Source organism: Pectinophora gossypiella, chromosome 9, assembly GCF_024362695.1.
Source record: "Pectinophora gossypiella chromosome 9, ilPecGoss1.1, whole genome shotgun sequence".
In the NCBI taxonomy this organism is placed as follows: Eukaryota; Metazoa; Arthropoda; class Insecta; order Lepidoptera; family Gelechiidae; genus Pectinophora; species Pectinophora gossypiella.
In genome coordinates this window covers 3,473,781-3,500,067 of record NC_065412.1, presented here as the reverse complement: position 1 = coordinate 3,500,067, position 26,287 = coordinate 3,473,781, and the positions used below count along the sequence as shown (strand labels likewise).

At 35.4% G+C, this 26,287-nt stretch overlaps 2 protein-coding genes across 6 annotated transcripts in view; one reads left to right on the top strand and one right to left on the bottom strand.

Annotated features, from left to right (window-relative positions):
• The first annotated feature begins 6,702 nt into the window (after positions 1–6,702).
• LOC126369383 (ecdysone oxidase-like) overlaps positions 6,703–26,287 on the top strand; it is a 169,889-nt gene continuing 150,304 nt past the window's right edge. For 4 of the 5 annotated variants that reach the window (XM_050013769.1, XM_050013768.1, XM_050013766.1 and 1 more), the window contains exon 1: positions 6,703–6,862. The gene's annotated coding sequence lies outside the window, so the exon portion shown is untranslated. Of the gene's footprint in view, positions 6,863–9,919; positions 10,140–26,287 lie in introns of those variants that run through there. The other variant, XR_007566697.1, reaches the window with a different exon arrangement.
• On the bottom strand, positions 21,855–23,129 carry LOC126369772 (uncharacterized). The gene has a single exon (XM_050014337.1). The coding sequence runs from the start codon at positions 23,100–23,102 to the stop codon at positions 21,855–21,857; it is 1,248 nt and encodes a 415-aa protein (XP_049870294.1). The 5' UTR covers positions 23,103–23,129.

Here is a 26,287-nt window from a genome sequence, read left to right as displayed (position 1 = left end):
TACTGTTCAATGAAATATCTGGTTTGTCCGGCTAAGTAGCTTATATAAAAAAGGCTAGTATAAAAAAAAATATCCAGGAAAATACACGTTGCTCACTTATGTAACAGAATCACATATAATAATTATACAAATGTATAGTTACTTTGGAGTGGGGACGTTAATGGGCTGATGATGATGATGATGATAGTTACTTTATAACATTTGTGGTATCGCTACGATCTGATCTGGCAAAAAGTAATAACAGAAGAAGTTATTCAACAATACTTTGCGCAAAAAAGAATTTGATGCACTTTTTTGGTATTTTGTCTGTTCCGTGTGTCAAACTCGCAAAGGTTCTTTTATTTTATTTTTCAAGTTCTACATTGTAACGTTTATACGCTCAGCTACTGCTGTAAAAAAAACTTAAATGGCCTCGTCGCTATAAAAAGACTCAACGAGGGAAAGGCTTTATTAGCATGTTTATAGTCTTAATGTACTATAGTATGTATTATGTCGTTACTATTATTATTAAATGCGAATATTATACGGCAAAGGTACACATTAGCCGTTGATTATGTTTTTTGCTTCATTTTTAATTTATAGTGCCATGTCACACATTCTTAAAGTGCTATTTATTAATTATTCAAATCCACGATAAGAAACGTCACTTTATAAACTTGTGACTTTAATTATGATTATTAACTTTCAATGACTCTCACATAATATTATAAGTCGTAACATAAACAGTACAGTATTTATTTATTTATTTTATTTTTTAGGCACATCAACAGTACAAACACACAACAATTAATAAAACTTTCTTAAGGCTAGTACTAGTGTTTGCACCAATTACAGACGTGCACAACTTATGTAATTATCATGTATGTAGAATTTGTTTTTTTAAAAAATAAATAAAAAATTAACGGAATAACAAAAGGTATGAAAAGTTACTGCCAGGCAACACTACAACAACAAAAAAAAGGAGAATAGGTACAAGAAAAAATAAACTACTATTTTTTTTCTATTAAACCATTTAAACTAACGGTCATGACTAGATGATTGCACAATGAGTATAATAACTGTATGTTGAATATTACATAAATGTAATTAAATACCTATTACAGAGCTCTCTGTGTACTCTAATAGTATATTATATGGAATAAAAAGTTCTAGAAGCAAATATACTTACATTAATAACCAAATAACCTCTCACTTTATAAACTTGTGACTTTAACTATGATTATTAACTTTTTATGGCTTTCAAATAATATTACATAAATGTAATTAAGTACCTATTACAGAGCTCTCTGTGTATACTCTAATAGTATATATGGAATAAAATTTTCCAGAAGCAAATATACATACTTTAATAACCAAATAACCTTAAGTTATAATTATAGTTCACGTTTCACCATAATGCTTCGGATGAGTCTTGATCACATTGATGGGTCTTTACCTATATGCAACTCTACGACCAAAATCGACCCATGTAAATGTACCTTGAGCAGATGTACTCCCACTAAGATGGTGTTATGACCTTTCTTCAAATTCAACTTATTTGCAGGCGTTCCAGCACTTCAGAATAGCTCATTGTTATTTACTCAAAAAGCTCTCCCAATTAGCTGTTGCAGAACATTATTCAGAACGTCTTTACTGTAAACAAATGTTATTCTGAGTGACTTTTCTACTTTTTATTGTTTGCTTTTTTTTGTAGAAATTTCGCTAACACCGTTGATTTGACCAAAATAGACGGTTATACCGCAGTAAGCTGCCGCTCACCTGCTTCTTTTTTAAGGTTCGTCATAATCAATTTTAGAACGCCGTAGTAAAAGTTTTCACTTTACGCCTAAATTACATACATACATACATAAACTCACGCCCGTAATCCCAAATGGGGTGAGCAGAGCCACAAGTAATCAAAGACAACTTGCAGCCACTGTTGATACGAAGTCCTAAGATGGATATGATGAACCTTATGGTGATAAGGGATCAGCCTATCGCCCATAACATTAGTCCATTATGTTAGAGGACGCAATCCCTCTGTCGGTTTTTACGACATGCCCGGGAAGACAAGCAGCTGAACGTGTTCTATGTTTTTTATTTGCTCCCAGAACAGCATAGAAGCATAACGCCTAAATTCATTATAAGTTTTCAATCTCGATCATATCGATGGCAATGTCAAAAAGTTATCAGATCTCATGTAAAGCTAAGCTTACTTCACATGCCCTAACTATACAAACACTAAGTTCACAAACTCTACACTCACTTTAGGCAAAATATGTGGCTTGGCCGTTTTGCTACCATCACATGAGTATAAGGTGAAAAAACTATTTTGCTTCCGTCACCTGAGCATAAGGTAACAAAATTGACTGTTCATAGCCATTCTGTTATAATTGTAGTCTTGTAGCAACGAAATGGGCAAGCTCCATATTTTGCCTAAACATGTAGAGTTTGTGAACTTAGTGTATGTATAGTTAAGGCGTGTGGAGTTAGAATCTTGGCTCTACACGAGATCTGATAACTTTTTAACATTGCAATAATTTCATCTTGCCTTAATTTTACATGAAAAAAAATTGTTACAATTAAACTTAACAAAAACTACTTAATAATGAAAATGCAAAAAGAATAAAATTACTTCCAGGAGTTATGGCTTAATAAGAACTGACTGCCAGACAATTTCAAAGCAAAAGGAAGGCAGCATAAAAAGTTCAGGACATTAGTCTCCAGCATACTTATGCCATGCTTATGCACTATACTTTACGACCGTTAGGTCCTAGTGTAGACTTCCGTTATGAAATATGACAGCGCTATTATTTTGCATCTTTGCCTGGCCAGTGCATTATAATTTCAACCGGCAACCTAATATGGTTGAGATACAGCTCAGATGGAAGGACAATTAATAACGTACAGCCCGATTACGATACATACGACACTATAAAATTGGCCGATGATATTTTAAACAGGCTATAACCTAGACAAACGATTTATGGCATTTGTATGAGAATACAAAACGGTGATATAACATTATTGGCATATTTTATTTTTATATTATAAATAAAATTCGTAAATACATTACAACGAAAAATGAGGTTGGTTATTAACTTTAGTTTTACTTTTAGGTATTTTTTTTTTTGGTGCACCATCCCGCATCCTAGCTGTAAATGTTTGTTTCCTTATGTTGGTTGCCTGGAAGAAATTGCTCTAGAGCAATAAGGCCGCCCAAATTGTACTGTATTCATGTGTTTTGTCTGATTGTTGAAATTTTAGTTCTGTGCTATAAAGTATATTTGATTTGATTTGATTTGGATTTTGACCATCTTAAATTACAGATGGCGATACGGCTCACCACCTATCACGTTGGTCTAACAGCGAGCTCGGTGATGGGTGGATACTTAGTTCATCTTGCGATGGATGTACCTCTGACTACCCTAATTGAGATATAGTCGTGAGCTTGTGTTATGTTAATATCTTGTTATTTTTAGACAAGCTTGATTAGCATTTTTATAATATCAATAAGTACGACAGTTTTAAGCAGGAGTTTGTTTGCATGACAGTAAGGAGATACTAATAATACGTCTTCGGAAAATTCTCTAAGTCCCGTTCATCTTCATACGAATCGCTCCAGCCTAGTATCTGCGGTTCCAGCGGTCTAAACTAGAGCTGCTTATATTTATAATATTAATACACACGTATAATAATATTCCATGTAAAAAAATTAGATTACTCAATACCACGTAGGTACGTAATATGTCATTAAATATCATAGACATGTTACGGTCATATTATCCAGCCAAGTAGTAAATGCCTTTGCCGGTCGTCGATTAGAAAAAGTGTCTTCCCGACAATTTACAAGCAAAAGAACGACACTATAAAAACGCACCTATGCTCTATATTTTACAGCCCAAGTGCTATGAAATATGACTGCACTATAATAACCCTGTTGCGTGGTCACTACATTACAATATTCATTGTAGCTGCATAAATTACCCCTAGCGGTGGTTTCAATATGGATGCTAATTCAGTTATTATCAGGCTTACTGTCTGCGATGGACAAGCCCTAGTTAATAATTAATTTGATGAGCTAAATTGCTTGGGATTTACATTAGTGGCCATAGATTTGTTCCATAAACTAATTCCCGTTATGTGAGGGCACGGGAATGACCCTGCAAAGACGAACAAAGCGAAGGGCAAGGGCAGGACACTACCTTTTCTTGAAATATTTCGTCGATTTTTTGAACCCTCATAACTCAGGTTTATACCAGATAAACCAAATTCATAGCATATTATTATGTATTCAGCGGTGGACTTATTAAACCTATAAAGATTCAAATGCATAGCTATTTATACTTTAGATTTTATTGATATACAAAAATCCCCGACTTTGACACTCACTGACTCACTGAAGCGATATGTTTTTTTTCACTTTACGCTTATGTGATGGTAGCGAAACGGCCAAGCCAAATATTTCAAATGCATAGCTATTTATACTTTAGATTTTATTGATATATAAAAATCCCCGACTTTGACACTCACTGACTCACTGAAGCGATATGTTTTTTTTTCACTTTACGCTTATGTGATGGTAGCGAAACGGCCAAGCCAAATATTTTGCCTAATGTATAGAGTTTGTGAACTTTTTGTATAGTTAGGGCGTGTAGAGTACCCCGATACCGACCCGCCGGCGTGGTCGACGATTTCCCTCAATCAGCGCTTATCGCTATCGACCCACTAGAGTCGATTAATTCTTTCAAATATTTCATCAGATGACGCATGTACTCAGTTCATCTTCTAAAATCTAAAAAGGCCACATCGAAGTAATTCATCTAAGAAAGAAATATTGCTATTTGACAATTGTTTGCATTGCGCACTGACTTTTAAATGCGCAAATGTCAAATTGCTTACTTAGAATAATTGCTTCGATGTGGCCATTTTAAACCCCTGGCCCGTAGCCAGCAGTAAGACGTATATACGAGTATTATGAATAAAAAATAAATAAAATTTTACACTAAGTATATTATTTACATGTGGATTTTCATACGACATTTTACTTAGGTAATCTATTGACACATTTCTCTACTCGGGCATAATAATATTATTTGGCAAAAAGAAACCGTCGTTACATTTCAATATTTCAGCATTTCCAACCCCTCAATACCAAGAAATAGGGCTACCTATTTGAATTTGCATGGTATTCAAACCATGGCCCAACGTGGGATCATTTAATTTGCTGAAAGAAAGGTTTCTGCTGGCGTTTGCAACACATTTGTAAATTAAATTTGTGTCCCTGTCGTGTCGAATAGGCTTTTTCTGAAAGAATTTTCTTGGCCCTTTTTCTTGCAAAGAGACGTGGTAAACAAAATTAGTCAAAATCAGCTTTTTACGGGGGCCCAGGGGTTTTTTTTTAAAGCTGATAGGATGACTTGTTAATGCGATGCTCGAAACTTCGTTGGATAACTAAAGTAAGTACATTCGTATTCTTAGAATATATATAAAAATAATTTGACCACAATCTGACCCGTTGGTAACGATGCGGCTAAACACATTTACTTAGCAAATGCCAAGAACATAAGTATAAGGTTTGTTATAAGATACACGTTCAGTACGTTATTGTTTGTTGTTTGTCCCATATGAACCATTACCATGAAAACAATAATGTATTATTTATTGAATAAAAAAATGTAAGTAGCATAAAGTTCTTAATTTTATCTAAATTAATTTTCAGTTATAAAGAAAACCAACTTTTATACTTATGTTAGGTTATACACCTTCAAAAACACGTCTAAGTTAACTGATATATACCGCACAAACTTGTTCATTTCATCAAACATTGTATATTACGCGCATAAAAAATGCCATAATATTCACTAAACAAACTATGCGCATAAATCATCAGCAACACTATCGGGCATGTCCCGCGCATAGTTCAAATATCACCAGACGCGAACTAGCAGAAGCAAATTGCTTGTAATAATGTTACTACTCCATTGCCCCTATCATTTTCCGTGGATGGTTGTACATACCCGGCGAATTGAAAGGATGTAGAGTAGGAATTTCAGTAGGTACACATTACTGTTGCCGAACTATCTATAGTTAGACTATCAATTGCTGTCTTTGAAAATCATCGCCAGAAGCAATACTATCGATAGGTAATAACGATAGATAGAGATCCCAGCAGTATCTACACGACGCGGTGCGAATGTCGAATCGCGAAGGCTGGAAATTCACGAGAGAGAAAAGGAAAGTTTCAGAAATGAAAAAATAACTAAAACATTAAATGAAATGTAGTTATAACAAAAAAAAACCTATTAAAAGAGCCAGCACTTAGTCACGCTTGGTACAAGAGTGATACAGTCTACAGCCAACATGACAATGTCATCAAGAACGAACCAAAGGACCATGACCGTAACCTGTCCCCCCCTTCCAACAGATACTTTGAAAATGAGATATGTCTGGAATCTGTTGGATGAAACAATGATGTAACAGGAGGTATGCAAAATCAAATTTAAAAACTCGAAATCCGGCTAAACTCCGCGTATTTCGAGAATGTCGCCATAGAGCAAAAGTATCAACTTGCAAAGACGCTTCGAATGGGATATGTCTGGAATCTGTTGGTGGAGGTGACGTTTTGACTCATCGTCCTTTTGTACTTACCTACTCTGTGTGAAAGTTCACAGAACATCATATTATATGTACACACATCAGTACAAGCGGGGCAACGTCTACCAAGGCACACATACACGGGCATAATTTCCGATAGAACGCTCGCGAGTTGATGTCGAAATAGTTTTTTTACTCACCCCGACACGACGTTTCGCGACGTTTATTCAACTCAGTTTCCGTGTAGATAGTCGTGTGCAGTTTAAAGGCTATTATAATAAAATGTGTAAGTAGAATATTTAGTAATAAATGGGAAAAGTATTTCGATTAGAATTTGTCTTAACAAACAAAAACATTAAGATTTTTATCCTGTACTTATTTTAAGGGCACAGCAAAAAGCTAATATTTTAATATACCTATGCGAAAATGTGTCCTTTCCAACATGTTTGGCTGTTAAGTTTTTAATATAATATATTATGGTTCGTGATATTTATCCGTCTTAGTACGTCATAACAAATATGTCTGCAAGTCAGCCTCTGTGGGCAGAGCGTTGGTAAGGATATTGCAGGCTTGAATCACCTGATTGTCCGAAGAAATAAGATGATTCCGTGCTTCGGAGGTCACGTTAAACCATCGGTCCCGGCTATTAGCCGTAAAATACCTTCGCTAACCCGCAGTGGAGCAGCGTGGTGGAGTATCCTCCATACCCCCTCCGGTTGATTGAGGGGAGGTTTGTGCCCAGCAGTGGGACGTATATAGGCTGTTTATGTTATGTTATGGCTGCAAAGCTTGTTCAGACTATTTTTTGCTTTGCCCATTGCAGGGCATAATTACCATCTCAGCTATTCACACATACATAAACTCACGCCTTTTTCCCCTCGTGGTAAGCAGAAACTGTGTAATTTCATGTGACACACTTCTCTTGCTTCCACCACATTCTCAGCTACACAGTCTTCACATCAGCTATTAGCAGCTACTTATTTCAAATCAGGTGACGATTTCGTATCTAAATAAACCCACTCAATAAAACTGCAAATTAAGTTTCTATTTAATTGCAAGTTGTCTATCCCTTTACTGAGTTAACGTATTTAGTTAACTTTATCGTTCACAACATAGAGTGGTCTTCAAAGAACTAGAGTGATCATTAACAGAGTGAAGCAATTTCTTGCATCGCTAGACGTTAACTCGTCGACTGAAGACTATTTGCTGCAGACAAAATTCTGTTTTTGACGTCACCGAGGTCAATTTGTACTTACAACGGGTTTATTAGTGTCTTATACTTTGGTAATATGTTTATGTTCGGTTTGTTTTGGCTCACGTTGCATAGATAGTTATTTAGTGTTTTATTATAAAGCGCTTCAATAACAGAACTTGATACTTTAGTCAACGTCTAAGACATAATATTATTATGCAGCATGCGTACAATATTTTAATTTTCATTCTAGTAGTCATTTATGGTAATCTTGCAGATTCTCACCTGCCACGTGAGAATATTCAACCCTCCTCATTTGTGCTTCCAAATCAAATAGTATAACATTATTATATATCAAAGTTCAAAATAGTCAAATCTACAATAAGTCACGCAAAAAAAACTCTAATTCTTGTTCACACCATCTGTCTGTAGCTGGGACCACATATTTCAGTATTGACTTACAAAATCCCTTTCGAAATATTCGATGTCAGTGTGAGTGTTAAAAAAAGACGAAAACAGAGATATCTTTAACGAAGTGTACCTTCATCAAAATCGAAAATCCCTCTCAACAAAAAGCCTACGTAAATCGTTTCATGTGCCTCTGCCGCCACACTAATAACTAAGATTATTTACCGTAGATTTATGTCTGCCAACGGGTTATCTATGTTGGGTGGGGGAGAATTTATACATCCGCACCCTGCCCGGGTAGAATTCGATATCCTGTGCTTGATGGCTTTAATGCTAGCCAAGGTATTGTTTTGGTTTGGTAAGGATAAATGTAGATGGTCAGACTCAGTACTTGGAAACTGTAAAATGGTTTTAAAATTCTCTCTTATTTATTACACCATAATTATAGTTTAATGGAAAATTCTTACGTAAGGAAAGAAATTAATTGTATTATGTCCAGAAAAAGATAACGTCCGTTGAAAAAAAAAAATACAAAAACTGTTCAGACACAAAATGTCAATCCCATTTTTCACTTGACTAATAATAAAAAGCGGTAAAATTTTCCGTACCAAAATGCTATGTGATAAATTATGTCCATAAACGAATTCCCCTTATCCTTATCGGCGTTGGCAAAGATAACTTACAATTTGAAAGTCAATAAGTAATGTTGTGTTATGAATGTAAATTATGGAACTATTAAAGATGTGTCACTAAATATCACAAAATAGCTAAATTAAACGTCAAAAATATCACAAACACGTTCAAATGGTCGTTGGAATTATCATGTTGTTAAATTCCGGTGTCCAATTTACCTAAATCCATCACCAACAATAGTGTGATCAGGGTCGGTGTCGGGTACAATTTCACCAAACTGTCAGTCAACTTGGAACGGTAGAAATTGTTACCAAATTGTCACACTAATGGACAGTATCCTGTCATATTTTCTGGTGAGGTTGTTATAAGAATAACAATTAATTTTGAGGGCCGATTTTGAGTGTGGTGTAATATTTTGTCGTTTATTATCGTAATAGTCAAAGCTTGTTCCAATTATTACTGACATTATTCACTTTTATTTAATTAAATAAAATCATTTGTCAGCCTAATTATATAATTTTAAAGTAGGCCTGATTTACAGACGTAGTAAAAATCTGCAGTGGAGATTGCGTCTCTACTACTGCTCTACTTGAAGTAGAGCTACATATTATTTAATGGAAAATTACTAGTCCATGTATATTATACTAAGGGCGCTTACAGACCAACGACACTCGATCGTCGACGAGGGACTGTGTCGTAGTCGCCTCACTTACGACTATAGTTCGGTGGCGACCCAACTATAGTCGTCAACTATAGTCGTCGGATGACGACGATAGTCGGTCATGAGCAGTTATGTGCCGTTCACAGGAATGTTCCACTTCAGGAACATTCTCGGCAACGGCACATTAGTGAGGTGAGGTAAATTAGCCACTCTTCAAGGTCGTATTTTTGCAAGGTGGAGACGTCCTTACTATACGTAGTATTAGTGTATATGCATCTAAGCCAATAATGGAACCATATGATGGGTTGTACAAGCATAGGTGCACCATAAGTTTAATCCTAGGTCGATGTCGACACACATTTATCCCTTCATTCGCTCTTTTGTAAATAAAGACACGCATTTTTACACGAATATTTTTTTACTAACAATATCTTTTCGTGTAAATATAGTATGTGAAGAAGACCGTATGTATAGAAAACTTGGTTCAACGGAAGATTTAATTACCACGCTCAAGGATCAAAGCGGACAAGAGAAGGTAACTTAGTACGGGCGCACAAAAGAATAAAAAGAAGAAAATAACGCACTGGTGACTACTACAAGTGCTTTGAAATAAAACAACTATTACGAGAACATAAAAATAGTATTCGATTCCGTTAAAATAGTTTTATTTCATATCGTCACTGGAAAAGTAAAATTACATAAACACCAAAGTATCCTAAAATAGCATTCGATGTTATAATTATATATTTCTAGAAATTGAAAATGAAAAAGTAACGTTTTATAAAAAGTTATGATAAAAAGACGAAAAAGACTTTAAATGGATTTTTCTTAAAATGGCCTTTTGGCGCTTTCGTAATTTTGCCTTTCCAGTGATAATATTATAATACACCATAATATTATCGGTACGTACGGTACTACTCCAACACAATGCAACCACTAGCTCTAACTCTGTCCTCACAAAAGTAGAAACTGACGTAAGTTGACATGGTCCCGATTCCTGCATTTTAAGTTATACCCGACATTTTCTTAAATACATACATTATATACATAAACTCACGCCTATTTCCCACCGATATATGATACACTCGCTGACATGCAAACCGTTTGACGTGTGCTGTCAACTTAATTCTGTCGGGTTATTATCAAATATAAAATTTTGGGAGACATTTTTAAATTTCTAACTAAAATTGACGTCTGTTCCATAAATTTTTTGCCTGTTGATTACTCGTCTCTTTCCTTTTCGGTGGATAAGAAAATGACAGGTATAACTTAAAATAAAATTAAATTGTGTGTACTGGAGTCAGCACCTGTGTCAAAGTAAAATAATTCGTTTACAATCTGACTAAGACAAAGAGGTAGAGGATAGAGAAAAGTGAAAGAAGCACCGTTACTTGGTATGGTATTTGCTATAATTAATAATAAAGTATGTGCCATATAAAATGTAACTTTTTTACTGTTTTCTATTACTTATTTTTGTTTATTCTAAATTGTACATTAATAATGTTATAATAGTACTGTTATGAAAGGCTAGCTCGCCGGTTTATCTAAAAGTGTTTGTTAATAACAAATGTTCAGGACCTCTGCGATACAGGGTTTCCCTAGTGCGGGGTCCGCCAGTAATGTATATGTCGTGGCCAGATCGTAAAATTGATCATTTCATGATGTGGTCGACCATTTCATGAAATGGTCATATTTCATGAAATGGCCAACTTAAGTTGACCATATCGTTAAAACGTCAACGTTTGGCCATATCGTTAATGTATGCGGTGTCTATGCTATGTGGTGTACCTAATAAAAATGCGAATAGTCGATAAATTTCTTAAGTTAAAAATTATGTACCTATTCGATATGGAAAATTTAACAATAACATTGATTCATCGATTATAATATCAATCAAGTTTTAAATATAATCGACACCAGCGCCACTATCGGTGGATAATGTTACTAATTTTACGATATGATTGCCAACGTTTGGCCATATCATGAAGTAATCACGCATTTAGTTGCTCATATCGTTAAACGTTTCGTGTTCATCTGGCCAAACTACATCATGATGTGGCCAACGAATGATATTCTATTTCATGAAATATGACCATTTCATGAAATGGTTGACCACATCATGAAATGATCAATTCTATGATCTGGCCACGACATATACATGTTTAAGTTTTTTGATAAATAAACATATTCTATTCTAGTAATAATAACGTCCCAGACAGTATATATATACATATACAAATCCCCTTCATCTAATAATATAATAAATAATCCTTTCATTGTCTAGCAAACAATTTGATAAAATATCGATTAGCGGTATAATAATTTAAATTTAATAACTAATAACGGTCTCATCAATGTAATGGTACTGATGAAAAGGGCATTGAAAAGGCTTCTAAGGGCTCGGATCTCCATTGAATCGTCTGAAAATCAAAGGACTAAAAATATGATAAAGATTTTCAATTCCGATAACAAATTATTTTGTAAGGGAGATGTAAAATCACGATTTTTCACAATTTTTTTTTCATATTATTTACTTGAAACTTGGGTACTTAGTTCATCATATGATGTAAGTTACTGCAATGTATTGTTGGTAAATAACACACTCGTTGAATTCTGAGATATATATAACTGATTTCATTGATATTTGGGATGGTCCTTTAATATAATATACAATGAAAAACCGTCCGTCCGTTCTACTGTCCGTATATGGTGTATCTATTTATGTTAGAAATTGCCTAAAATTGTTAAACGACTAGCGGCCTGTCCCGGTTTCGCACGTATAATACTGAAAGAATTTTTGAAATCGGTCTGATATTTACTGAGATAATTCAATAATTATTATGTATTATTCAAATTCAAAAATTATGTAGGTAACATAGTTACACTTTGAATCGTCAATTTTTATATAACGAACGTCTCATCCGCCTAAAACTACTGCAGCTTCTCCCAACCTGTATAGCCTGGGAAAAGAAGCTGCAAGAAAAACCTCGGCACACGGCCCTAGACGTTCTTTAAAAAAATTAAAATTAACATAAAATATTTTAGATAAGGTCATGTGGGTTTTGTATTAGCTGTGTCCCTGGTTTACACAATCGTTGTTCTAAAATACTGTATGATAAGGGATGCCTCACACTACAGTACCTTTTAATCAGTACATGCACCAAATGAAATAGTTGGGATAGCCAGAGGACTGTTCTAATAGGGAATATTATTGTCTTGGGCTTATGTGCTTTTCAGTATTGATTTTTGTTTCCAAACGAAATAAATAACTATAAATAAACTCATAACTGGTTTAAGTTTAACGATCTTTTGGTATAAAAGGCGAGTAAGTAGTTTCCTTCTTTCCTTTCCTTCATATAGGGCAAGGTTTCGTCAGAAACCATAAACAGATATTAAAAAAAAACGAAACGTTTCCAGGGTTTAAAAAATATTTATTTATTAAATATATTTTTCAATTATGACAGAGAGACAAATATATTCAATAAATAAATGCATGGAATTTTAATCAAACTTGTTTCGTAGTAGTTATTTACAGACACGAATGAAGATCATAATAAATTAAATTAAAAAAATACTTTTAAATAAATATGGTGATTAATATCGTAATTATACGAATATATAACACACACACACATTACTCCATACCTAGAAGTTTTATTTTTGTTAATTTTAAATATTTTTATTATGTTTCATTATTGTGTATTTTGATATAAGCAGTTATAATTTTTCATAGTGCTCTGTATTCTGTCCGTGTGTCCATTTTGTAAATCCTGACAGGAAATCGTACTCTGGCCCCTGCGATACAAGCTGAGCTTAGTGCAGGGACCGCCGCATATCTAGAGTAATTGGTCTTATTATAGTTGTCTATATTTTTATTAATGTAAAATTGTAAGCCTATGTTCAATAAAGATTATTATTATTATTATTATATCCGATTTATTGGTATTTTTATACAAAGAATATTTGTTGTACTAAAAATACCTAAAGCCTTACTCAGAGCAATGTTTTGATGTTGATTTTGACAATATATATTTAGAAGGATGCTTTCCACTTGATGTAAATAAGAAGGGGAGTGTTATAAATAGAATAAAATTATAAACGTGTTATGGAGGGCGCTGAGAAGTGCGCGCGGTGAATTCAAGCACAAGGCGATGTTTAGAGGCATTCACGCAGAAGCATTGTCACGCTCAAATGAGTTTTTAATTTATCTTACGTGCGATTTTCGCTAACACTGTTAGCTCGCCTATTATAGACGGCGATGTGCCTCGCGTAGATCTATAGAAAGCTCGGTGAGACGTACTCAGTTCATCTTGCGATAGATGTACAGAGGTACATCCATATACTAGTCGTCCATCAGTCTATGTGAGCTTATGTAAATTACACGCGTTTGATTAGTATGCAATGATGTGTCGCTTAAAACTTCCCGCAGCGTGTTAAATCTCTATAAACGTAGCCAAAACACACACAAAAACCTTCCGATGTTTTTTTTAAACTAGTTACAACTAAAAATGCTCTCAAATAAAATGAACATACATAAATTAAACCCTGTAAATCATAGCCGAGCCGCAAGTAATCTAAATCAACTTTCAGCCACTGTTGAAACGAAGTTTTGGATGGATATGATGCATCTAATGCTCTTAGTGTCCAGCCTATTAATAAAAGTACGTTGTAATGTAAGATAACAATTTGAAACATCAAAAGCCCTTTGACCTTTTGTAGTTTACTTAACAATTTTATTTTATTCACATCTCATTAAAAAGGGATTATTATTAAACGCGTTTGTAAATCGAGATCCCCAAGTAGGTGTCGTAGAGACAAAGTTACATTCTTTGTAACACAACACCCACTACGTTAGCTTTATTCACTTTGTTAAAACTTGATTTTCTCTTTTTGTCATGTCGTTTCGGCCACCTTCCATTGTTTGGGTGAACACGTAGTTTTACTCCACCTTTGTGTTAAAAGTAGAATTTATTAAGAAAATGTACGCGGAAATGACTGGTCTTTGTACACCACAATCGTGAGTATTCTTAGTGTTTATTAGCTGTGGAGATAAAACATTCATTTGAGTTTAAAATTAGACTTGATTTTGTCTGTGTTATTCTAAATCTCCTACTACTAAAAGTCTCTACTAAAAAAAAAATAAAGTTCCCTCCGCATATAAATAAGGAAGGTGACGGTTGAAAGTGTACATTAGTCACTATAAAAAAGCTTGTCTTATATAATATATTGGTGTCTAAGATATAATTATTAGATATATTATTTAGAAAAATCAAATCAAACAAAAAAATCCGTTTCTGATATGATTTTCATAAACATAACCTCCATTAGACATTGTTTTAAGTTTACGCGGTTATTGGTGCTAATTCCTGTAAATACCATCTAATTTTATTTTAAGTTATATCTGTCATTTTCTTATCCGCCGAAAAGGAAAGGGACGGGTAATTGACAAGCATAAAATTTATGGAACACACGTCAATTTTAAGCACAAATCTAAACCAACCGTCTAAAAATTTTACATCAGTCAATAACCCGACACATTCATTTACTCATTCTTCCTAAAATTAAGAGCTGTGAATCATCCGTCCCTTTCCTTTTCGACGGATATGAAAATGACGGATATAACTTAAAATAAAATTAGGCGGTGTTTGCAGGAATCGGGGCCATTATCATAATTAAAGCACATAATAATGGGTTCTTACCGCGAAATATCGGGAGTCTCACATCCCCATTTAAACGCGGTAAGAACCCGTTATTATGTGCTTTAATTATAACCTCCATTTCTTTCAATTAATTTCAATCAGAGTAAAATATGAGACCATACAATTTTACCTGAATTCAAACTAGCTTGTTTATTTAGGTTATACTAACTAAAGTTTCAAAAAGGATTTTAGGAAGTAGTTTTCACTATAAGGCAATATTGACATTGTTAGTAAGATTGCCCTGTGTATAAAAACTTACAAGCCCTGTATTACAAGAAATTTTCTTGTAAAACATTTCATTATTACAACAATATGTAAATTACATGTTACAAGTGTCAATATTTATTTCACAAGTATATTATACCATGGGTTCTCATCGCGAACATTAGGAAACATTGTTCAAAAAAATTTCAATAGATGACGCTAATAGTACCGATTTGTAATTAAAGTTTCTTTAAAAGCCAATAATCGATAAATAGGCACTAAAATTATGTTTTATAATTTAAAAGTTATACTCCAACCAAAAGTTAATCAAAGATATTGGCATTTAATGGAGATTTTTATATTTTTAAATTTAGTGGTTACTCTAGCGGATTTACGTCGGAACTACGTCGAGTATGGAGCTTGTTGAGGGGTTGAACGTTCTCGTTTTTATTAACGCCATCTATAATTATGTGTAAGAAGCTCGCTTAAAGTTGCGCCATCTATCGTTAATTATTGCAACATCGATCTAGCTTTGCCACAGATAATACAATATTACGTTTTTAAAAGATTGTGTTTATTTGCAAAATACATTTTATTGAATTAATTAAATGTTTAGTTGTAATTCTCATAAATTATGGGAGATACAATATCAAATTTTAAAAAAAAATATAACCTGTATAAATATCATTTAAAACTAAATTTGAGAACAAAAAAAAAACGCAACTTTCAAATAACGTAGGTAGGTTAGTAACCTACCTATGTTTGAAAATGTTTGTTTTCGTTTGAATTACGAGTCGAACGCGCCTTCTACGTAGTCAAGTTTCGGGAGCTAAGAAAATGTTTTTTAAAAACTAATTAAATTAAATGTAGAGTAAAAGAACCGAACAGATTTAGATGTCGTTTATTACTGATCCAAAAATACAGTCTTAAAACTAACGCTAGGCTTATCTTTCTGCAAGCGATGCATCCGCCACCCGTACTGCACATTCAGCCAGACAGACCACCCTGATATGCTGATGTGTCACAATCTTACGTTTACTATACGCTGTGGGGGATCCATAACTCCTCCCTCCCTAAGTTCAGAATTATCGTCTAAATTAGAAGACCGATAATTCTGCCATTTTCTTACTATACATTCTTTAAATTTAACTATGACTACTATTACTACGAATATTAAAATTACATAGAGAATTATGTCACTTAGGCTAATGTAATTGTTTTTCACTTTCACTGCACTGTAATCTTTCACTTCATCACTGATTGACGTTTCCTTTTTCAATATGTATGATAGATGTTTTAAGTCATCTAAATTTATTCCTTTCAGCTGTACTATCTTTTCAGAGGTAAGTTCCGGTTCCTTCAGCTTCAGCTCCGGCAGGGTTATGATTGGTAAGATTTTGAAGTTAAGTTTTCCGGTCAAATATTTGTGGCGACGTAATTTTATGTTTTCCAGGTAAACTACACAACCTTCTTCGATAGATAAAAGGTACGTTCCTTGAAGATTCTGCCTCTCGGTGTCATCGGCACATCTGCTTTCCAGAATTATGTTGTTTCTGGTGTGCAGAATCCAGCTAGTGGGGCTAATTTTTTGCACTTTTATGTTCTCTACCTCAGCAGCGTGTGGTGAGCATAAGCTTAAGTTCTGATCGAATTTCATGAGCTGTTCTGCACAGGTGAGTTCTGGATAGGACGCTACATTCTCTTCTGTACACAGGAATTGGCTGGAACTAATCTCGTTACACGGCGTGGCTACCGGCAAGTACTTCGAACCTTTCACCAGCAGGTAAGGATATTTTGGGATAATGATTACTGTTCTGTTTTCTGATATATTAAACATAGGCAGAGGATACAATTTAAAGTAATTATAAGTACCGTTGTCCGTCAAAGGGATTTCTATAATGAAAGTTATTTGGCAATCCTTGATAAAAGCTTTCACAGTCATTATTCGTTCTAAATTAACAAGATTATCGATCGTTGCAGGATATACTAAGTTATCGGTTTTACTTATGCATTCTAACAATTGTAACAACTCCGTAGAATTTACTATAGATTGATGTAATACAGAAATCTTAGTAAAAGCTAATGCAGTTTCCAGTTCATCCAAAATCAAATAAATTGTGCGGAAGTTGTTAATAAACATACTATACATACCTAATATATATGTAGTGTATATGGAATTATTTTCCTTAGTGGCAATATTTTTTACAATTCTTTCAACTCTTTTGAGCCTTTCGTCTAATATCATGGTATTTTCGTGGAGCGATTCGGAACTGTTTATAAGGTTATCCAGCATTTGGGAGATCAAAGTCACCTTTCTGTCTATATGGAATTGCTTGCCTTCCAGTTTAGATATCAAAGAGTCATACTTAATAGCGTCATCGTGATCCAAGTTTCCAGTAACAATTTTGATTAAGGAACCTAAAGGGTTTAGTAGACCTCTTTTTACTCTACTCGTCGGTACTAGTTGCGTGAATTTCTCAGTTGCCATGTCTTGAACATATTCTACTTGGGACTTCAGACTTTGGAATTCATTAACATAGGGTTTATGGATATCGACTAACTTACAAAAATCTCTATATTTTAAAATATTAAATGCTAATTCATTTTTTAAAGAACTTAAATCTAACACCTTAACTATCAGCCACCTATCTTCTTGACGGTAAGCTTGCCCTTCTTTTACAGGAAGGATGCCAGGGTTCCTTTCAATCCTTTGAAGTTGAAGGCCCCGGGCATGGTTCTTCAGCACCACGGTCATCATGACCAAACTCCACCTGCGGGGGACGTTTGACATTTTTAATAGGCGCTTTCGTATCCCTAATGCCAATCGTAATGGGTACAGTGTTTTTCTCTACCTTTCCGCGTACTTTTGCCTTGTGATACCTTGCTTTGTCCTTGCTTTTCCTAGTATTAATATCTTTCACAAATATAGACTGGCCTTCCTCGAAATCTATATCAACTTCGCCTCCCCTCTTTCTCCTAGCTTGCTCCTTTTGATCTAACATTTTATCCGATATATATTTATAAAGATATTTAGTGCGCTTAGCATGATCTGAGATTAACCGCTGCATGTAAGTTTTTTCGAAATCTACATCGAAAGATTTACCTGAATCTGTATGACCAAAACATACCTCAAAGGGTGTTAAACCCGTGGCAGAATGTATAGAATGGTTATAGGCCATAATTGAGTACGTCATGGTAGAAGAGGCATCAGTACATCGTTTTTCATATTTAGCCAATCGGTATATTTCTATAATAGTTGAGTGGAACCTCTCAACAATGCCCGTGGAATTAGGGTTATTTGGTGTCGTTATATGTAAGTTTATTTTATAGAAGGATGTGAGCTCTCTTAAGAGTTCATTATTAAATTCGGTACCCGGGTCGCACGAAATCTTTTTCGGTATGCCATAGAAAGAAAAGTACTTTATAAGGGCGCGTACAACCTCCGGGGTGGAACGGTTTGAGATCTCCAGTGCCTGCCCGAGTTTGCTAAAAGCATCCACCAATGTAAGGTAAGTTTTCCCTTCTATACTAAAGAGGTCTATAAATATTTCTTGGAAGGGTGCATCCTGAGACTGGGTCAACTGTAATACAGGTTTCAAGGGTTTCCTATCATACTTCATCTTTTTACAAGCCTCGCATCCATTAATCACTGCCGCTACGGTTTCTTGCATATTTTCCCAGTAATAATTCCTACGCATTTTGCAAGTGGTTTCCTTAATTCCACGATGGCATTCCTTTCCTTCGTGATGTTTCAATATTATGGCCCTTTGTTCCTTTTCATCCTCTACGTACATTACGCGTTCCGTACATTCATAAAACTGTATTGATCCTTTCTTGAATAGCTCAATAATTATTCTAGAAAAGTCTCGTCTATGCTCTTCATTCTCGAAGTAAATGAAATATTTTATATTGTTCCTTATGTATTCTTTTAAAAATCGTTTAATCAAATCTTCGTTATTTATTGGTAGGAACACCTCTAAAATTTTCTGTTTTCTGTTCGAAAGGTTCTTAACCTGTAATTCGTTTCTAAACCAAGAGAACACTAGAATTTGGTTAGGTTTAGTATCTATTGCTTCTTTTAGTATAGGGATGCCAAGGGATTCTAACTCTTGAGCCGAATGAGCTGTCTCCGTGCCGCTGGAAACTGAAGGCACAGGGTAAGTTGATTCTAACTCATAGGGGTCCGAAATAGATAAGGTAGTTTCCGAGTCTGATATGGTTATCGTATCAGAATTGCCTATAGGTTTGTTGTTTTTAGCTATTTGGGATATGTCTTGTACTAAACTGTCTATATACTTTTGTAATTCTTCGTCCTTCTTGTCCACATGGACTTTCATTGATACATCATCATTTTCAGAGTCAGATCCGAGAGCATTTACCTTAATTCGAGATAGGGCGTCCGCATTAGTGTTCTGATTGCCCTTTTTATAAATAACTTCAAAATCGAATTCTTGTAAGCGGAGGCGCCAACGTGTTAATTTGCTATTTGGCTCTTTAAGAGAGTACAACCATGCTAGAGGTCTATGATCTGTATAGATGTAAAATTTATGGCCATACAAATAGGGCCGAAAATGTTTCACAGCCCAGATTATTGCTAGTAGCTCACGTTCTATTGTGCTATAGCGACTCTCCGTGTCACTGAGCGTACGGCTGGCGTACGCGACTGGCTTGTCTGATCCTATCGTGCCCTGGGACAATACGGCACCTAAAGCCACTGAAGACGCATCGGTAGTAAGTATGTATGGTTTTTCTGGGTCAGGATATTGAAGCAAAGGTACAGTCGTTAGCAGTTCTTTACATCTTTCAAATGCGTTGGTATAGGCTTCGTTTATTATAATTTTATTACGTTTCTTCAAACAAGAAGTTAGGGGTTGCGTGACCTTAGCGAAATCTTTTATGAAGCGACGGTAGTAGCCGATCAGTCCTAAAAAGCTTTTTATTTCTGTCGTAGTTCTTGGTAGTGGATAGTTTAATATACTTCTTATTTTATCGTCGTTAGGCTTCAGTCCGTCTTTGGTAATTGTGTGACCGAGATAAAGCACTTCTTTTCGTAAAAATTCGGATTTGTCCAGTTGCACCTTCAGATTAGTCTGTCTAAGTCTGTCAAACACCAGTTTCAATTTTTCGATATGTTCCTGTAAGCTACTGGAATATATTATAATATCATCGAGGTATACTAAGCAGTGAATGCCTTGCAGCCCTCTCAAAATATTATCCATTGCGCGCTGGAAAGTTGCAGGCGCTGTTTTAAGCCCAAATGGCATACGGATGAACTCATAGTGTCCACTAGATGTACTAAACGCTGTTTTCTGTCGGTCGTCTTCGTTGACTTCGATTTGGTGGTACCCACTAGCGAGATCAAGTGTCGTAAAGTAGGAACTCTTCCCAAGCTTGTCAAATAAATCCGTGATGTTAGGAAGTGGGTACTTGTCATCGGTCGTAATCTCGTTAAGCCTTCTGTAGTCGATCACCATGCGATATTTCCTTTCACCTGAGGCATCCATCTTCTTGGGGACCAAGTGTACAGGTGCGCTCCAAGGAGAGAACGATTCCTGTATGACGTTATCATTTAATAGTTTTTCTACCTGTCTCCTGATTTCTTCTGTTTGGGCAGGCGGCTGTCTGTATGGTTTAGTATATATTGGGTCCTCATTTTTTGTACGGATAAAATGTTTCACTTGGTTCGTAAAGGTAAGGGGTAGTTTGTCGCAGTAAAATATGTCTTTATATTCTTCACACAGTTTGGATATACATTGACGCTCTTCAACGTTCATGTGATCTAGTCGCAATTTTGATAGATTTTCTGTAAGTAATTTATCGACTTCTATCTCATTCAGATTAGTTATGGTATTAATTTGACAGTCGGTTTCAGGTTTTTCAGCTACTTTAAAAGGTTTAGTTATAGTTAGCGTCATTTCTTGGTCTAGGGTATTCTGAATCATAGTTGTCGCATATCCATTATTACATGTGACTAAAGCGCTAGGCATACGCACACCTTTACAAAACTGAGTGTAATTCAGAATAGCCTCACCAGAATACAAATCAGTAGGTAACTTCACTTTGAGTTCAGTTCGCGGGGGTAATACGATCGTTTCATTGGTGCACTCATGTATGATAGGTATAGTTGTAGTGTTGGTACGGATTATTAAATTTTTCATATCAATAACAGCTTCCAATTGTTTCAGGAGATCGTTACCTACGAGTCCGTCGTAACGTGAATCTACATTATATATATAAAATTTATGCCACTCAGAGCTGTTAAATGTAGGTGGTAGAGGTATCTTTACCACGTGATCATGGTCACTACTTGCGTGGGTGCTGATAACTTTAAAGGGCTCGTAATTTATTTGAGGTGCAAAGTATTGTTTAGCCTTCTCCGGGCTAAGAAACGAGCGCGTGCTCCCTGTATCAATCATTAGTTTCGCGTCTATCTCCGGTACATAGATATATGGTAATCGTAAGTTCGCATTACAGTTTAGCTCTATGATATGTCTCTCTCTGAGGCCTGTATCTGAAAATTTCCGGTAGGCTCAGCTGGGACATCGTCTCGTTTAGTGGTTTCTATTTCAGACACCGGTGCAGATTGCATATTAACCATCTCGTCGTAAATAGGGTAGTACTCGTAATCACAAGGATAATAATCATTATAACACGCATCGACGTAGGCATACGGTTCATTTTCTTGTAAATCTAGTTCGTTCAAGCGGAACCCCTGTTGAGGTCGCGCTGGTGGTGCTGTTCTCATCGATACGTCCTCAGACACAAAAGGTCGCTGGTTATTAGGCGTATTTGGAACGTTAAAGTTACGTTGCATTCCGAATTGCTGAGGGCGCATTGGAGGTTGTGGTTGGAGGCCGACAGGTCTGTAACCAAAATTCTGGGGGCGGTAACCAAACTGGGGTAACTGTTGTGGGCGATAACCGAAATTATTTTGAGGTTGGTTCTGTGGAGTCGGGTTATTCGCTTGTCTATTCGGAGGAATACCAAAGTTAAACCGTGGTTGTTGTACTGGTACATAATTAGGGATGAGGAACGGTTGTTGCACCGGAGGTTTAAATGTCAAATTTTGCGGAATGGACGGTGGGAGTCCGAATTTAAATGTTGGGGTTACTGGCTTTTGTGTAGAGTTAGAGGGGTTGTGTTGCGACATTTTATTCCTCGCTTGATATTGATCATGGAAGTTTACTTCTTCTAACACAATACCAAGCGCTGCTTCTAAGGTGGTAGGTCCCTTTAGCCGAACTATACGTACCATACTTTCGGGTAAATTGTACAAAAAGACATTTAGAGAAGTGTGTTCGTAAATAGTCTTTTTACTTGCTCTCATGTTAGGGTCGGCAATCTGATTGACTTTTGACATCAAAACCGAACGAACCGATTGAATTCTATTACAAAAATCCAAAAAGCTTTCTCCTGCACGTATTTTTAAAGTCTCTAGCTCTATGTTTATACATTCTTCGCTCCTCGGATCACCGAAATGCTGGGTAAGTAAAGCTCTTAACTCGTCCCATGTTTCGATGTCTCCGCGTTCACTGATAAGGGAGGCTGCGTTCCCTATTAATCGACTGGTCAGTGTTTGCATTACATACTGATTTTGAGCCTCATTACCGCGAAACCTATCTATTATGTACTCACATTTTCGAATGAACAGGTTTAGATGACGCTTTTCGCCATCAAATAATGGGACGAGTTTAACCATTTCATTAGGAATTAGTCTGATAGATTCCATCGTGAATCAAGTTTATAACTACTAAGCACTAAACACTAAGAATATAATAAACTACTATTAATTAGATAGATTTAACACTCAATAAACGTATATACGTATAAATTTACACTTACTAAGTACCTATACTTAACACATAGGTAGCCCTAATAAAATTAATAAAGAGAAGTATTTATTAATTTTCAAAGATTACCAAATAACGGGAGAAGTTTAATCCCGGGAAAACAGAACACAGAGGCAGGGTAAGGAAGGTGAAAAGTTCTACTCACCAGCCGGCTGCTCGCATGTTCCAATTTTCAGGTCCCAATTTTCGACAAATTTATTTGTTCGCAGGATTCGCTTAGTCCGTATTAGCTCACGCAGTCTTCACAGCATCAGACGATTTCAGTCCAATTTTCGCGAATTATATAGCACGAGCCGCACGGTATAGGAAAGCGAATCCTACCGGCTGCGCCAGTCAAGTTTCGGGAGCTAAGAAAATGTTTTTTAAAAACTAATTAAATTAAATGTAGAGTAAAAGAACCGAACAGATTTAGATGTCGTTTATTACTGATCCAAAAATACAGTCTTAAAACTAACGCTAGGCTTATCTTTCTGCAAGCGATGCATCCGCCACCCGTACTGCACATTCAGCCAGACAGACCACCCTGATATGCTGATGTGTCACAATCTTACGTTTACTATACGCTGTGGGGGATCCATAACTACGTTTTGTGTATTGTGGTTTACAAACTAACCCTGGACTGAAATCGGACTTTGATTTGGCTTCATGAAACCTGCTTTCACGTAGCGGCACAGGAACAGTGGTTATAAAAAATGTCTGCACACAATTGTTCTTATTATAATTGTACAAATTCTTCGGAACAGAAGTCAATGTTCCGTTTTCCGTGGGATGACGTCAACCGCCTAAAAGTATGGCTTGAGAATTGCGGTAAGTAGTTAAATGTTTACTTTTATTTATTTTTAATATTAAACTGCAAAAAGTTATCAAACAAACAATTTGATAGAATCAATGACAATCAAAACTGGAATAAAATAAAAAGAAATACCTAATTAACATGGTGGGAAAGTTATTGCCACTCCCCCTACTTGCTAGACTATTATTTTGGTACCTAATCGGTTTATCATTTGTCACCATTTATCATTTAGTTTACCATAATTAATGTAATACTTAAACTCAAGCTGAGATCAACAGTTTAGAGTAGTAGAACAGTTTTTTCTGTCTGAAGAACATAATATAATTAGGTATTGTGCTCAATGTCAATTTGGAATTATTAAATTAACTTTTGTACAATTGGGTAATTTAGCATGGCATATAGATATACTAATCAAACTTGAAAATCATAATTAGTGATTTTTAACATATTCTTACTGGGAACTCAGGGCCTCCAGATTCTGAACCAATTGCTATAACTACTAAAGCACTGGAATAGTCAAAAACTTGTAAAGTACCTACTATATACCAATACTGTATGCGATGGATTTATATTTCCAAGTGAACTGTGGAATAAAAGGGACAAAAGTTAAAAAAAGTCAATCAAGAACATAATTATTGCTGAATTTTGGACTGTTTTATTGAACATTTTATAGACCAGGGCGGTTAAAATAGCCACATCGAAGCAATTCATCTAAGAAAGCAATATTGCAGTTTCACATTTGTGCATATAAAAGTAAGTGTGCGATGCAAACAAATGTCAAATAGCAATATTGCTTTCTTAGATGAATTGCTTTGATGTAGCCATTTTGGCCCCCCAGATATCTACTTACACATTTACTTTTAATTTAAGATGAAAATAAATAAATATAAAACATTAATTTATTTCTTCTTATACAGTCTTAATAGATACCTAAGATAAACTACTATCTACCAAACCTACAGTTTTGTACCAATTTCACACATCGGGACTGTGTACAGAAGCCAGGAACCCAAATGAGGTATACCTAGTATCTTGGTCTCGCTCACACCTGACCACCTTTCAGCAGGTAACAATCTATACATACATTATGTATAGGTAGGTACCTACAAGAACTTAATAAGACATGTCAAAAGTTGCTGTTTTAGTAGATTCGGCCTCTGTGTATTATTGATTAGAACATTAGGCTTATGATCTGGAGGTCCGGGTACTGTTTCTGATATTATCAAAATTACTTTGTGAGATTATTCATCACAAATCAAATATTTTTAATGATCACAAACAGTTAGAACATACAAAAATGTATGCAACATACCTACTACAGTACACATGGGAGGCCTGTTTAAGCAATTTCTTCCAGGGAACCACTACCATGATCCAACCATTAATCTTTGTTTAGTTATGACATTGCGGACTAAGTCACTTAATTGTCCGAAAAAGTAAGAGTAAGCTTTGCTTCAGAAATTATATAGTTGGTCCGGGCTACCACTAAAACGATTACCTCCTGTTATTTGAGGGTAGAGACGATCCAGCAGTGGAACATCTATAGGCTATTTATGTTTTATTGAAAATTATATTCTTTTCTTGTAGGTAATATGAACATTGCCCACTTGCCTGCAGAAAATTTGCGGTCAAGGTATTTATGCATTGACCATTTCAATATCAAGTATGTACGAAATGAGACTGGTCATAGAAAAAGACTCCAGAGAAGTGCAGTTCCAGAACCATATCAGACTCAAGACGTTCAAAATCGCTCAAGCACTTCCTCACCAGGTAAGCACAATTAATTTGTCAAGTTATTACCTACAATTGGGTAGGTAGGTACTTACCTACCACTGAATTAATACAAATACAATCAAATTTTTATTGTAGATTAGGTACCTACCTATTGCTTGTATATACCTACATGAATGATACCTACCGACCTTGAGTTTTTTTGAAATGTTAGGTACCTAGCTAATTACAACTTACCTACTACTTAGATGTAGACAAGTTAATGTAGGTACCTACCTACCTAGTTAAATGTTTAAAGTAGGGGATAGGTTGTTTGTATGAAGTGTCCGGGCTGTGATGATAGATAGGTTCGATAGGTGCCTATAGACGTCTCGATTCCGAACCATTTTCAGTAACTAAACTATAATAAAGCCGTATTAACATAAATTGTAGGGTTTAAAATAATTAAAGACGTAAAATATTACTTTATTGTACCTATACCAAGATACCTACCTACTATCTATAATACCTACTTAATACCTTAATGACAAATTGACAGCC